We start from the raw sequence: 13,700 nt of genomic DNA on the forward strand, positions 1-13,700 counted from the left end.
TCTGTATCATTTCTAAATACTTTAAACCCAGTCTTAAAGTATCAGAAATTAGATTACCTTGTTGCTTAGTTTAGACCTGCTAAAGTTAGTATTGTTAAGTTTTCACTCAACTGTAAATAGTGTCTGAACTTTGATAAAGTCTGCTTAGGAACCGTTGAGCAATTGAAGAGTCAAAGAATATTCAATTTTACTGGGTTGCAAATACAGGGATAAGGAAGTTGGTTTGATGTGACATCCCCATGACATACCAACACACTTCTCTACAGGAGATTACTTTAAATCTGAAGAAAGTGAATTCTTTCAGCAGTAATCTGGATTTAACTAATAAGTCACAGCATTTCAGAAGTGTGAACTAGCCACCTTGTGACTACTACAAACAAGTAAACCAGCCAGAGAAGACCAAGCAGTGGACTTCAGATCAGCACAGGAACCATGAGTCTGAACAGGGACCACAGTCATTTCAGATTTTCCCCTGTCTGGGATAGCCTTCCCCACACTGCGCCCCACCCCAACCCAACCTCATTGAAGGATTTGCAGTTGGGGGATTAGTTTAAAATGCTCATTCCTCAGAAGAGTTGTACAAGTACTAAGTAAATTTTCAGACTATGCACATACAGAGCAGGAGCCTAACCATCACCCCTTGACATTCAATGTCATTGCAGCTGACAAGAAATGGAACTGGACTAGCCATACAAATACTGTGGCTACAACAGATCACAGGCTAGGATACTGTGGCATGACTTCATCTCTCTAGTTATAAACAGCATAAGTCAGTAATGTGATGGAATACTTCCTTCTTGCCTGGAAGAGTGCAACTCTAAACAAGACAGTGACATTATCCAGGACAAAAAAGTGGCTAGCTCAAGTGGCATCCCACCAAAATCACTAGCAGTACTATCTGCAAGACACTGCAGAAATCACCAAGACTCCTCAGACAGCATTGTCCATACCTGCATTCTCTGCCACCAGAAATGAGAAGAGCAATAAATACATGGGAACACTGCCACTGCAAGTTCTCCAGGTCACTCACCATCCTGACTGAAATATGGTCATTTTTTGGCTATTAGTCAAAATCTGGAACTCCTCTGCAGGGACAGTTTTGCTTAAGTTAGCAGCTCACCAGCTTAAAGGGAGAATGACAGATTGGTATCAAGTGCTGGCTGCATCAACTCCACCCACAGTTCCTGAACAAAAATCTAAACAGGAGATTAAAATAGTATCCTCACTAACGAGGCAGAGCCAGACTTAAATCTAGTCATTTGCACAAATTTTAAGCAATAAACCTACACAGTCTAGTCCCTCAAATTTGAGGCCACACCACAATTTCACATTTCTAACATGTGGAAAAAAGCCAAGGGGGAAAGTGAGTAATAATTTAAATAATTTTATTTTCTTAATAAAATCAGAATTTACTACTTGGGGAAGATAAGTTCTCAAATCAACTTTAAGCCATCCTCCAGTGTTGTGCTATGCTTCAATTTTAAACGAGTTCTGAACATCTAAGGAAAAACATGACCCTATTAATGGAGTTTGGTTCTAAGCCTTAATGGGGTGTGGGGTTTCCTGGATGGTAGAGCTTTTGTTGGACCTGCACTCACCCAGGCAAGCACAGATTGATGCCAGGATGAGAACAAAGCCTGTTCACCTAAAAAAAGGCAGGAAGTGTAGGCAAGCTACACTGCAGAATTTCTAGTCTCTGGTCGACTTCTCCAGTCTTAAATACTATGGCTAGCCCAGTGAAGTTCTAATCATTCCTAAAATCTGAGGACTGGCTTAAAATTACATATTTCAATGTGAATAGTCATTCTTTTTGAAAAGACTGATAATCTTGGCTAGGTGATTGTAGTACAGATGAGACATACTGAACAAACATACCATTTGCACGGAATGAATACAACTAGCATTTAGTCAAAGAGGACAAAAAAAATTACTTACTACACATATGTTAGAGAACCACTAAACTCCATTCGAACAGTGTAGTTCACCTGCAAGATTAGTATATAGATACAATAGATCAGTGTAAACAAAGAGGTAGCAAGTGGATATTACGTTCACTTCTGAAAGGATTCAAATCCAAGAGGAACCTGCTGAAACCTTCCTTGCTCAATGAGGGTGCGAGCACAGTCTCAAGTGAGATAAAAGTTTACACCAAACTCTAGCATTAACTGCAATGATCCTTTGCCAGTTTCTGGCACACTAGCACATTTAGTTAAGCAACCAACTGCCTCAGGTCCTTGAGAGTTGCATTGTGCTCAAGTGTGCACTCAGCTTCTGCATTACTGAAAGACAGCACTACAAAAATACAAAGTGTGGTACAAGTACCTGTTTCTCACTCAGAGGTGGTATAACAGAAACATTGCTCAGCTGCTTTGTTCCAATCACAGTTTTCATATACTGGACCTGACAGGTGAGTGAATCCACAGAAACTGTATAAAAATTGGAATTGCTGATGTTGAGGGTACTCTGAAATTTAAAAAAGTCAGGGATTAACACTTGCCAACTGTTCAAAATTCCAAAACCAACAAGGGGGGGGGGGTGTGTGATTAGTTTGGAGAGTCATTCACAATGCTTCAGCACTTACATAGCACACCAACTTGGGTTATCACTTTCACTTTTAATTAAAACAGTTGATACCAGATGTAAGGACAGAGCACAATTTTGCAAAATCTGAGTATTAGAATGAGTAAGAATTTTAGACCTCTACTCACTAGCTCAGTTTACTGACATCTTGCCCAGCACAACTGGCTCACACTGATGGCTCTCCCAGATGGCCACTCCAAGGTTCTTAGCTCTGCCATGTTTAAACAAAGTCCCAGCCTTGTGCCAAACTCCAGGCAAGAAAGGTCCCTCAAAGACCAAGGCCCAGATCTGTTTCTTTTGAAGGTTGAAGTTAAAATAAACCAACACCCAAATAGTTATTAATTTCTTCCTCATTGGATCTCATGCAAACTGGCTGGAGAATCAAAAACTCAACTGGCTATGAATCACTTGTACAGCATCTTCCAGATACTCCAAGAAAATTTTGGCAAATTCCACCTGCATCTTGGATCAAATAAGTCATTTAAAAAAATTCTTCAAATGTTGGCTGATCTATAGAAAACAGTATGACAATTATACTTGAATGGGGTAGAAGGCAGTAATGCATGTCTCCAAAAAGCTTCCATTTTCAGGCTGACAACTATAGACCTCAATTTGAAAAAGCTGCTTTGAAAGAATGGCATTACATCACTTGTCAGCAGATCCAACATTTTGGCCAAACTGATTAGTAAGCTAGACTAGATCAGAGTACACAAAGTATTTGCAGTCTAGTTAAAGACTTACTAACAGGTCACAATTAAATTTTGTGATGGTATACATTCCATTTAGTGCAATTTTACAACACACGCATATCTCAAAACTGAGGTGCTGCCATCCATTGCTCCAAGTCTGGCACAGTGCAAGGCCAATTCAGCATCCCATTTGTTCATCATTTCATGCAACCCTACAGTTTCTCTCCCCCCCCCCCCCCCCCCCCACCCCATACTTATCCAATTCCCTCTTGAAAGCCACAACTGAATCAGCTACCAACCTGAGTGCATTCCAGATCTCAGTCTCAAAATATAAAGATCACTTGCTGCCTTTAACATAGGCACACTGGCTATGCTTCTTCCAGAAGAGGGAATGTGACTTCCTGTGTAGCCGCAACTTGGAAATGGATCACATTTCTAACCTCACGTCATCATCGATTCTGAAGCATGGAGCAATTCCCAAATGTCTACAACCTTAGGCGGAGGGTCAGTATGTCCGTTACGGTGACATGCACATGGCTTGCATTCCTGCAGAATGGAATCTTAATTTTGAGGAGTCCTTTCTCACTAAGCGAATACAGCACTTCACTTACCCTCAAGTTGTTGATGCAGATGGAATCTATCACTATCCTCCCAATATTTTTGATTGGAGTGCAGGCCATCAATCTATGACATTAATTTGGAGCAACACAACTCAGTGGTTAGCACTGTTGCCTCACAGCACCAGGGACCTGGGTTCGATTCTATCCTCTGGCAACTGTGTGCAAACTCCATATTCTCCTTGCATCTGCATGGGTTTCCTCTGGGTGGTCTGGTTTCCTCCTAGTCCAAATGTGCAGGCTAGGTGGATTGGCCATGCTAAATTGCCCATGGTGTTCAGGGATGTGTAGGTTTGGTGGGATGCTCCAAGGGTCTATTTCCACTCTGTAGGGATTCTATGATTTGATTATTCTAAAGATCTATGCTGCGGATAAGTTACTATAGGCTGTCTTAAATTCAGCTACTTATGAAATCTTTTTAAATTTCAGTATTTGATTTAACTTTATTGCATGCACCAACCAAGACTCAAGTTAAACCTCAACCCAACTTAACTATTACCCTATTAATGGTTGCGTTTAGCTACATTTCCAATCAATAGGGTCAGTCTGGATGGGTCTAGGTTGATTTTTGTGCAGTGTGGTTCACCAAACCTCAGAATCCAAGCTTGAAATCTTGTCTTCTCTGGTTAAGTTTGTGTTGAGATGTTTAGGGTACATCTGAAGTCACCATGCTTTTTTAAAAATCAGGAGAGATAGCCAGCTACTCCCTCTTAGCTTTTGTCCCTTGTCCCATTTGGTATTGGCTGTCTGTTCAAAACAGTTGTCTGCTATTAACTTAAATTCCTCTGCATGGCAGTTATTTGTCCACAGAGCATTAAGCTATAGTCTGGGGCAAAATTAATGGAAAAAGCTTTTTCATCGGAGAAAAGGAGGAGGGGGGGACCTAATTGAGGTATACAAGATAATGAGAGGCATAGATAGAGTTGATAGCCAGAGACTATTTCCCAGGGCAGAAATGGCTAGCATGGGGGTCATAGTTTTAAGCTGGTTGGTGGAAAGTATAGAGGGGATGTCAGAGGCGGGTTCTTTACACAGTTGTGAGCATGGAATGCATTGCCAGCAGTTGTGGAAGCAAGGTCATTTGGGTCATTTAAGAGACTGCTGGACATGTATATGGTCACAGAAATTTGAGGGTGCATACATGAGGATCAATGGTCAGCACAACATCGTGGGCTGAAGGGCCTGTTCTGTGCTGTACTGTTCTATGTTCTATAACTAGGTTCAACTGGCCTTCATTGCTAGGCTCATCGACACTTCAGTTCTAGTCCTTCCCTTTCTATTTGGAAGGATAGAAGGGTTAGTGTCTCCAGTTTCCATGCTTCCTTCTCTTAATATCCTCAAATGCATCAAAACAGTTCTGATGACTTCTCCAGGTACAGCCAACTTTTCAGGCCTCTGCTTTAAAGTTAGCTTTTGGATCAGTGGCTAGCACTGCTGCTTCAGCACCAGGGACCTGGGCTCTACTCCCCCCAGGTGGAGAGCTTGCACATTCTCCATGTACAGGGGAGTTTCATCCCACAGTCTAGAGATGTGCAGGTTAGGTAGATTGCCTGTACGAAGTTGCCACATAGTGTTGAGGATTGTACAGACTAGGTGGATTAGTCATTTTAGGGGTTGGGGCACAGGGTCTTCAGAGTCAGTGTGGACCTGATTGAATTGCTACAGTGTAAGCAGGCAATGAAAACCATCAACGATTTCAATACACCCCTTGACAACCACCTTTATTGATAAAGGCAGATGTATGGTATTGTTAATACTCAAGCTACATAATACCTCCATAAAAGTCTATTCTTGGACCTTCAAATCAACCCCAACTGTTACCATCCAGTTAGTCTAACTTGATGGCAGCATTTAGGATTCTCTCTTGTTAGTTACTAATCTCCTCAATCTCACTTTTCCACTACTACCCTCAGCCTTCAACATGGGGTCAGTTTTGCACTTTTAATACAAGCCTGATACTGCTGTATTTTGCTCTTCAGTTTACCTTCCTGTATTATTCAGGGGGCCCAGGCTTTGGTTTGTCAACCCTTTCTCCCAGTCACAGTAGTGATGAGTGAACAGTTCGATTTACAGGCTAAAAAGCAAGTAATAGACCAGGAGGAAATAAGTAAATAGTGCTGGTTGCCTGAGAAGCTCTAACTCAGTTGGCAAGCTGGAGTCTGAGCTTCAAATACTATGACACATCAGGGAAGGGGAAAGTTACCTGGATGCTGTGTTTCAGGAGGCAGTCACACCTGAATGGGAGGTAGTTAAATCTAGTCAGGTCAGGGACAGGAGGATGCAGCTATAAGTAAGGCAAGTAGAGGGATCAGGAGATAGTGCCTCACTCAAGCTCATCCAACAGGTTTGGGATTCTTGCTCCCTGTGTAAAGAGGGTGGGGCTGTCCAGAGGATGAGCAAACTGACTGTAGAACTGTGGTACAAGGAGCCATTCAAGTGGGACGAGAAAACATGTACTAGTGCCATTTACAACTACAGTCAGGAAATAAACACTTGTGGCCAGAATATATAGAGTACCCTGAAGGCTGTGTTGCCTGCCTGGTTCCTGGATTCAGGATCTTTCATCTGGGCTGCAGAGAAACTGAAGCAGGAAGCAAAGATTCCATTATCATGGCCCCCACAGGCACTAACAACATAGGTAGAAAAGGGATGAGGTAACATCAGCAGCTCAGGGCTACATTTTTAAAAATCAGAACAAAAGTTATTTTCCAGATTGCTTGTGGCTCAAGTAGTAAATTGACAGGGTCAAGATTGAAGGAAAAAACTGGCTGAAAGATGGTGAGAAACAGGTTAAAATGCAGACATTGGCACCAGTACTGGTGCCAGAGGAGGCTCCTCTGGTGGGGAGACTCCACTTCAATCAGGCTGGAATCCCACATTACTAGGGCTGTACAAGTAAGGGGGGTTCCCCAGTTGAGCAGATGACCAGAGAAGACCAAAAGAGACTGTGTCATTAGGTACAATGGAACCACAAAACATTTTGATAATGGAACTTAGAGGCTTTGTATTCTGAGAGTGATTAACCAACCATGGTTAAGTGAAGAAGCTAGGAGGAATGTCAAGTTGAACACAAAAACAAACGTGTATACATACACAGCAAAAAAAAAAACGGTGTAAGTGATAGCCCCAAAGGACTGAAATAAATTCAGGAGTCCAGCAAAGAACTAAAGGTTAGGGCAAACCAGTGAGGAATAAAACAATTCTTTAAATAAAATCAAAGAGGGGGCATGGTCAGAACAAAAACCCTTTCAGGAAAAATAAAAAAGGGGGTCTGGGAACAAGGAAGTGAGTTGAAACAGATAGTTTGTCATCTTTAGTGAAAGATATTCTGCATTTTTTGGAATAAATATAGGGAGTTCAATACTAGTATTGGACACCAAAATAAAGAGGCAAAGCATTGGGACCAGACTAGAGACAGGAACAGAAACAGTGGATGCATTGGTTCTAATCTTCCAAAAATCCCTAGAGAAGTACTAGAGAGAATTAGAAAAGTGCGACATAACACCCTATTCAAAAAGGGCAAAGGTAGCAGGCAAGTATGGGGAATTAGCTTTGCATCTATTGCCAGAAAGTATTCACAAAAAAGTAACAGAACATTTGAGGAAAAACAGTCACAGCTTCAGGTGTGATTTTTTTCCACCCCTTCCAAATTTAAGAGTGGAGGAGAGAACAAATGGGTGTGTCATATTTGGAATAAGGTATTTGATAAGGCTACCTTAAAAATTAAAGCCCAGTGGAGGTAGTATATTAATGTGGATAGAGAATTGGCTACAGCAAACAGCCAGTGAATTGACCATGCATCTTATCAAGAAGAGGCAATACTACACAAGCCCTTTGAGCTTTTAATTAAAATTTGATGACAAACTAAAGTCAGATGACATTTGTAGAATTAATGAATAGACCAAGTAGACAGCAGCAATTAAGGCAACAACTCACCACCTTCAAGGTGGAACAGGTGATGGGCAATAAATGCTGGCCCAGCCAGAATGTCTACTTTCCACAACTGAATTAATAAAAACTGCAGGATCAGTGGTTTCAATCATTAAAAGTTGAAGAAAAATTGGGAATGAAATGGAAATGCAGATGGATTTGTTAAAGAGAGATGCTAGCTTAATTGAATTTTCTAAAAACATCCACAAAATATTTTGGTGGTAGTGCAGTTGACAGTTTACATGGGCTTCTGTAAAGCCTTTGACAAGGTCCCACATTAAATGCTGGTCCAGAAAGGCAAGCGCTCACAGGATCCAAGGAAGTTGACAAACTGGTGTACAAATAGGAGGCAAAAGGTGATGGGGGTGAATTTATAATTAGAAGCCTGTGAACAGCAATGAACCAGAGGGTCAGTGGTGGGACCCTTGCTATTGTCATGTATGCTAAACCTATATCCAAATGGTTAATTAGTAAGGTTGATGAAAATTGGTGCTGTTGATAGTGGACGAGAATGGTCTGAGGATCAGCTGGGAACTTAGGCAGAGCAGTGGCAGATGGAATTTAATCTTGATAAGCATGAGGTGATGCATCAGGAGGAGAGAATGGTCATGCGCCAGGGTGAGTTGGGAAAATGAGGGCAAAGAGAATCATTTCTCTATAGCAAACATGTCTTACATCAGAAGGCATTAGTTAGCAGTAGTTGGTTTAGAGAAAAGTGAGGAAAACACCTTTTGGACCCAGACAGCAGTAGATATCTGGAACATTCACAAGAGAGCAATGAAAATATGCTTCCATTGTAGTACAGCTATGCACAACACCATCGCTGAAAATTAAAATGGAGACTAAATAGTAGGTGGAACATCTAAAAAAGAATCTTAAAAACATGTCAGGAAGTGCGGCAAAACCTGTAGTACAAAAAAGACTGCATTCCAAATAAATACATCCAAGAAACAAGGAGAGATAATGCAAGGTCAAATTTTGACTATTGGCAGAATCAATACTAGAATGGCCAAGTATTTTCAATAAACTTCATACTTCAGGTAACCAATAAGAGATAAAAGGAACAAAAGTCACTGGTGATGGCTGAGGTTAGATGGGCTTCAGTTTGGTTTCACAGGTCAGCACATCGACAACCAAAGGGCCTGTACTGTGTAGTGTTCTATGTCGGTCTTCCAAGAGGAAGGAAAGATGATATTATTTGACATGCACAGGAGGTTACAAGCTAAACAAAGTCTCATTAAAGTTGGATTAAAAAGTTAAAGTAATTTGGTCAATGATTAGTGAGTAGTAAAAGTGAATTCCTAGAGAGGAATTCATTAGATCTTGGAAGTTATCTAGCAGATGAAAAATTTACTAGAATCTGGATGGTAGCACTACCAGAGGTTAAGAAACTGAAGTGTTGCAGAAGGAACATCTTGATTCTAGTGTCATGACAAGATCTCAGACTACACTCATTCTATGCACCTACAAAAACAGGGAGGTGCCCTCAAATCTCATCGACAACTGGATTAACTGAAAAAAAATAAGGTTAAGAGAACAAGACTGAAATACAGCCCTTCAAGAGAAAGGCAACAAGTGCTACAAAAAGAGTAGTTTTTAACAAAACAGCCTACCCAAACTGAGTCAGAAACAATGAGTATTATTTCTGCAGTACTTTGTCTTGAGTAATGGATGCCACCTCATACCAGCTGAAGAAGAATAAACAGTGGCCCTCCAGGTGGAAGTGCCAAGGAGTATTGTGAAGTATGAGTGATTAAGTGACCTGCCATTGGAATTTAGTGTTAGGAAAACAGGCTCAAGTATTCACATTTTTATCGGCCAGAATTAGAGATGGTCAATAATTTGCTAGACAATGTCAGAAAGAGGGAAAGTCTGTAGCTTTGCATACTTTAATGCTGCCACAAAAATAGTTAAGATTTTCTCAAGCCTGAATCCATTCTGGGATCAGACTTGTCCTGTAATGTCAGTAGGGATCAGAAATCACTGGTCTAAAATTCCCCCAAAACACTTTGCATTTTGTTTGCTAGCTGTCACGACTTTCCTCATTAGGAGGAAGATGCCTAAATCTAGAAAGTGCTCCTAAATACACTTGAAAACTTACTGCCAATTTATATTTACAAGTCTGTCATTTAAATTGTTACTGTACATTACTTACTGCATTACACTGGGTAATTTTGTTTTTGTACTTCCACATTTGGGAACGCTTGGCTCTACCCCAACTCCAAGATGCTGCAGGTCATCACAGCACACCTGTTACCTGGCTTGAAGCCTGAACACCTCCAAGCAAGGTTGTGTTACTGCAAAGTTAACAAGATGGCTTTTCAAAATGAGGGTGAAGAAAGTGAATTTATATTTGCAAGCACTCAACATCAAGTGATAAGCTGGCTTCATTTTAAATTAGCAGAGGAACTTGCAACAGATATTTTGGGTGTCTGGCTATACTTCAGCAAGTCAATTGAGCATTTGTGTATTTGTGGTCAAAACACTGCACCTTTGAGGTGCAAGGTCCAAGGCCAATTCTTAGGCTGCAGGCAGGGATATCCCCCAGTTTGGGTAGAGGCAAAATTTGGATTAATTACAAAGATTTCTTCAAGTTGCTGCATCCATCACATCTACACAGGCAGCTTGTGACTGAGGGGGACCAGAAACAGGCAATTTAAAGTGTACAGCTTACTGCACATGTAACTATTGGTCATCTTAGTTTGCTGTACATAAAGTAGCTGACATTCATCCCCCCCACCCCAATACATTACAAGAGTGATAACTGGTCAAAAACAATTCTTCAAAGTCAAAAAACTTCCAATGTGGAGAAAAGGTAGTAATTTCATGTAAATATTTACCACAGTCTTCAATATCTTTTGCATATTAACCTAAATATTTGTATGCATCTTCTGTTAAGTTTAAACACAGACATTTCAAATAGCAAGAGATTAAATTACATGTCTTCAGAAATGGGAAAGGTACAACTTACAGATCAATTGAAAGCAGGACTAGCAGTTAAACTGCCAGGCCTTTCTGAACCAGATCAGCTATTCATACAGTAGCCTAACTCAGGGACCAAAAACAGAATATGACCACAACTGTTAAGTCCTTGATGGCACTTAAAGCTTAACTGAAAACACTTCAATACTAGCATTTCAATGTATTAAGCAAAGTTCATTACGGTCATGTCAATGAAGACTCTGGAGTTATTGTTGTCAAACTTCACAAGGACCACTCTAATTCCATCATCGCTCACAACCACTGACCGAGGGAACAGGAAGAAGACAACCAATCCAGATATCAGCAAGCACACGAATATGGATATGAAGACATACAATTTCCTAAAAACACAAGAAACATTGGTTTATATAGAAGTTTGAAAATACTTTTGTCAAAAAAGCCTTCAAGAGTTAGTTCTTAGTCCCCAAAATACTTGAAATCCATTATTTCACAGCATTAGTGAAGCTAAAACTTGAGCTGTAGCTAATGGATTGTAATGAAAGATGAAAAACAGTGTTGAAAGTGAGAGGTTATGTTCTTTGGTAGGAAGAGTAGACTTAGGCATCAGCAATCAGATGCCTAACAAAAAGAGAGAGACTGGAGGTCAAGTTCCAGATTCTAAAGTTTAGCATGCAGACAGAAGCAAAGTTGGCATTCATTCACAGCTAGGATGAAAGATCAGGGATAGACTGCTAAGGTTGTACCAGGCTCTGGTCAGACTGCATTTGGAACAGAGCAGTTTTGGGCCTGTCACATGAGTAGTTGAGGATTCTGGAGTTAGTCTCTCCTCAGAACAGGCTTCTCACCTCAGACAGCATCTTTAAGCAGATGAGATACATGGTCTCTAGCAGTGATCAGTATTCCATTTGTGGTCTAACTAGTGTTTGATAACCAAATTTCTGGAAAAACCTCAGGTCTGGTAGCATCTGAGGAGAGAAACCAGTTGATTGTTTAGGTCAAGTGAACCTTCCTCAGGAGAGATAGGAAGTGTCAGTTCGTATGCAGAAGATTGGCTGTAAGGAGCAAACAATAGGTGGACAGAGCACCCAAACAGACAGAACAGTTGGACAGATAGAGTGGACAATGATCAGGTTAGGAGGGCAAGTAGCTATTAACGGGAGACCATTAGTCACTAACAACAGGTTGTGTAATAGTAGATGTATGATAAGGCCTGATGTGGGGGAGGTGGGGCAAGGACATGGGAAAGCTCAAGTCCTAAGATTGTTCAACTATTGAACCCAGAGGGCTGCAGGGTGTCCAAGTTGAAAATGAGGTGCTGTTCTTCCAGCTTGTTTCAAGCTTTGCTGGAGTGCTGTAGCACGCCTGAAACAGATGTTGGCCAGGGAACAAGATTGTGTTGAAGTAACAGACAACTGGAAGTTCAGGGTCTTGTCTGCAGACTGACTGCTTTACAGAACACCAAGTCAGTTAGTCTACACACTGTGCATGGAGCGACGGAGGTAGACCAGGGCTTCCCCAGAGGGAACGGTCCCGATGGAAGGCCGGGAATATCCGGATGAGACAGAAGTGGCAGCTAATGATCTCCTGGATATGCATGCTGTGGGCAGATGGAACTTAGTTTAGATAAAAACATGGCACATGCTGCATTTTGGAAAGGCAAATCAGGGTAGGACTTAATGGTTAAGTGTCTAAGTTCCTGGGGAGCTTTTCTGAAGAGACCTTGGAGTACACATTTATATTTCCTTGAAAGTAGAGTTGCAGGTAGATAGGCTAGTGAAGGTAGTGCTTGGTATGCTTGCTTTTATTGGTCAGTGCATTGAGTATAGGAGTTGGAGGTCATGTTGCAACTGTACAGGACATAGGTTAGGCCACTATGGAACGGTGCATTCAATTCTGGTCTTCTGGCTGTAGGACCAATGCTATAAACTAGAAAGGGTGCAGAAAAGATTCACATGGATGTCAGCAGGATTGGAGGGTTTGGCCTCCAGGGAGAGGCTGGGGCTACTGTCCCTGAAGAGGCTGAGGGGTGACCTTACAGGTTTATAAAATCTGAGGGGCATGAATAGAGTGAATAGCCAAGGTCTTTTCCCTGGGGTGGGAAAATCCAAACTAGGAGGGCATTGGTCCCTTTTAAATCCTTCCTTGCACCTCAAACCTACAGGACAACTTTTTCATGCAGAGGTTGGTGTGTATGGAATGAGGTTCCAGAGGCAGTGGTGGAGGCTGGTATAACTACAGCATTTAAAAAGGCATCTGGATGGTTATATGAATAGGAGGGGTTCAGAGGGATATGGGCCAAATGGGAATAGATTTAGGATATCTGGTCAGCATGGTCAAAGTTGGGCTGAAGGGTGTTTCCATGATGTATACTTATGACCTTCTACCTGCACATCTACATTGTGAATGTAGAGTTTGGATCCCAGCACTGGCCTTGTGGTTCACTGGTACCAGAGTTCCAAAATCACAAAAACAACCTAATATCTTTTCACTTTGCTTGCAAGCAAAGTTTGGACAGTTTGCCAACTTGCCATAGATTCAGTGACTCTTATCTGTTCGATCAGCCTTCTGTGTGGGACCTTGTCAAAGACCTGTCTGAAGCTTATGTAAACATCAACTGTACTACCCTCTAAATAGAGATTTCAAAATATTCAATTAAGTGAGCCAAGCAGGATCTAACATCCATGCTGACTATCCATATTCATCCCTGCTTAAGTATTGATTAATCCTGTCCCACAACCTTTTCCCAATAATATCCCAGCCACTGACAAGACTAACTGGTCTAACTATATGGCCTCTGCTGCTTTGAACAAGGATCATTAGCTATCCTCAAGTCATCTGGCACTTCACTTGTAGCCAGAGAAATATTAAATCTCCTCCCTTGCCTTCCATAGCAGCCTAGAATACATCTCATCTGGCCCTGGGGATTGTGTACTTAGGTGTT

General features: G+C 41.4%; 1 protein-coding gene across 1 annotated transcript in view; it reads right to left on the reverse strand.

Moving 5' to 3' along the window:
- LOC125448347 (transmembrane protein 106C-like) overlaps positions 1-13,700 on the reverse strand; it is a 48,401-nt gene that overhangs the window by 10,507 nt on the left and 24,194 nt on the right. The window contains exons 3-5 of the mRNA XM_048523616.2: positions 10,980-11,139; positions 2,323-2,463; positions 1,936-1,985 (exon numbers count right to left, since the gene is read on the reverse strand). Coding sequence (XP_048379573.1) covers positions 1,936-1,985; positions 2,323-2,463; positions 10,980-11,139 — 351 coding nt within the window. The remainder of the gene's footprint in view (positions 1-1,935; positions 1,986-2,322; positions 2,464-10,979; positions 11,140-13,700) is intronic.

This window comes from Stegostoma tigrinum, chromosome X (genome assembly GCF_030684315.1).
Source record: "Stegostoma tigrinum isolate sSteTig4 chromosome X, sSteTig4.hap1, whole genome shotgun sequence".
NCBI classification, from domain to species: Eukaryota; Metazoa; Chordata; class Chondrichthyes; order Orectolobiformes; family Stegostomatidae; genus Stegostoma; species Stegostoma tigrinum.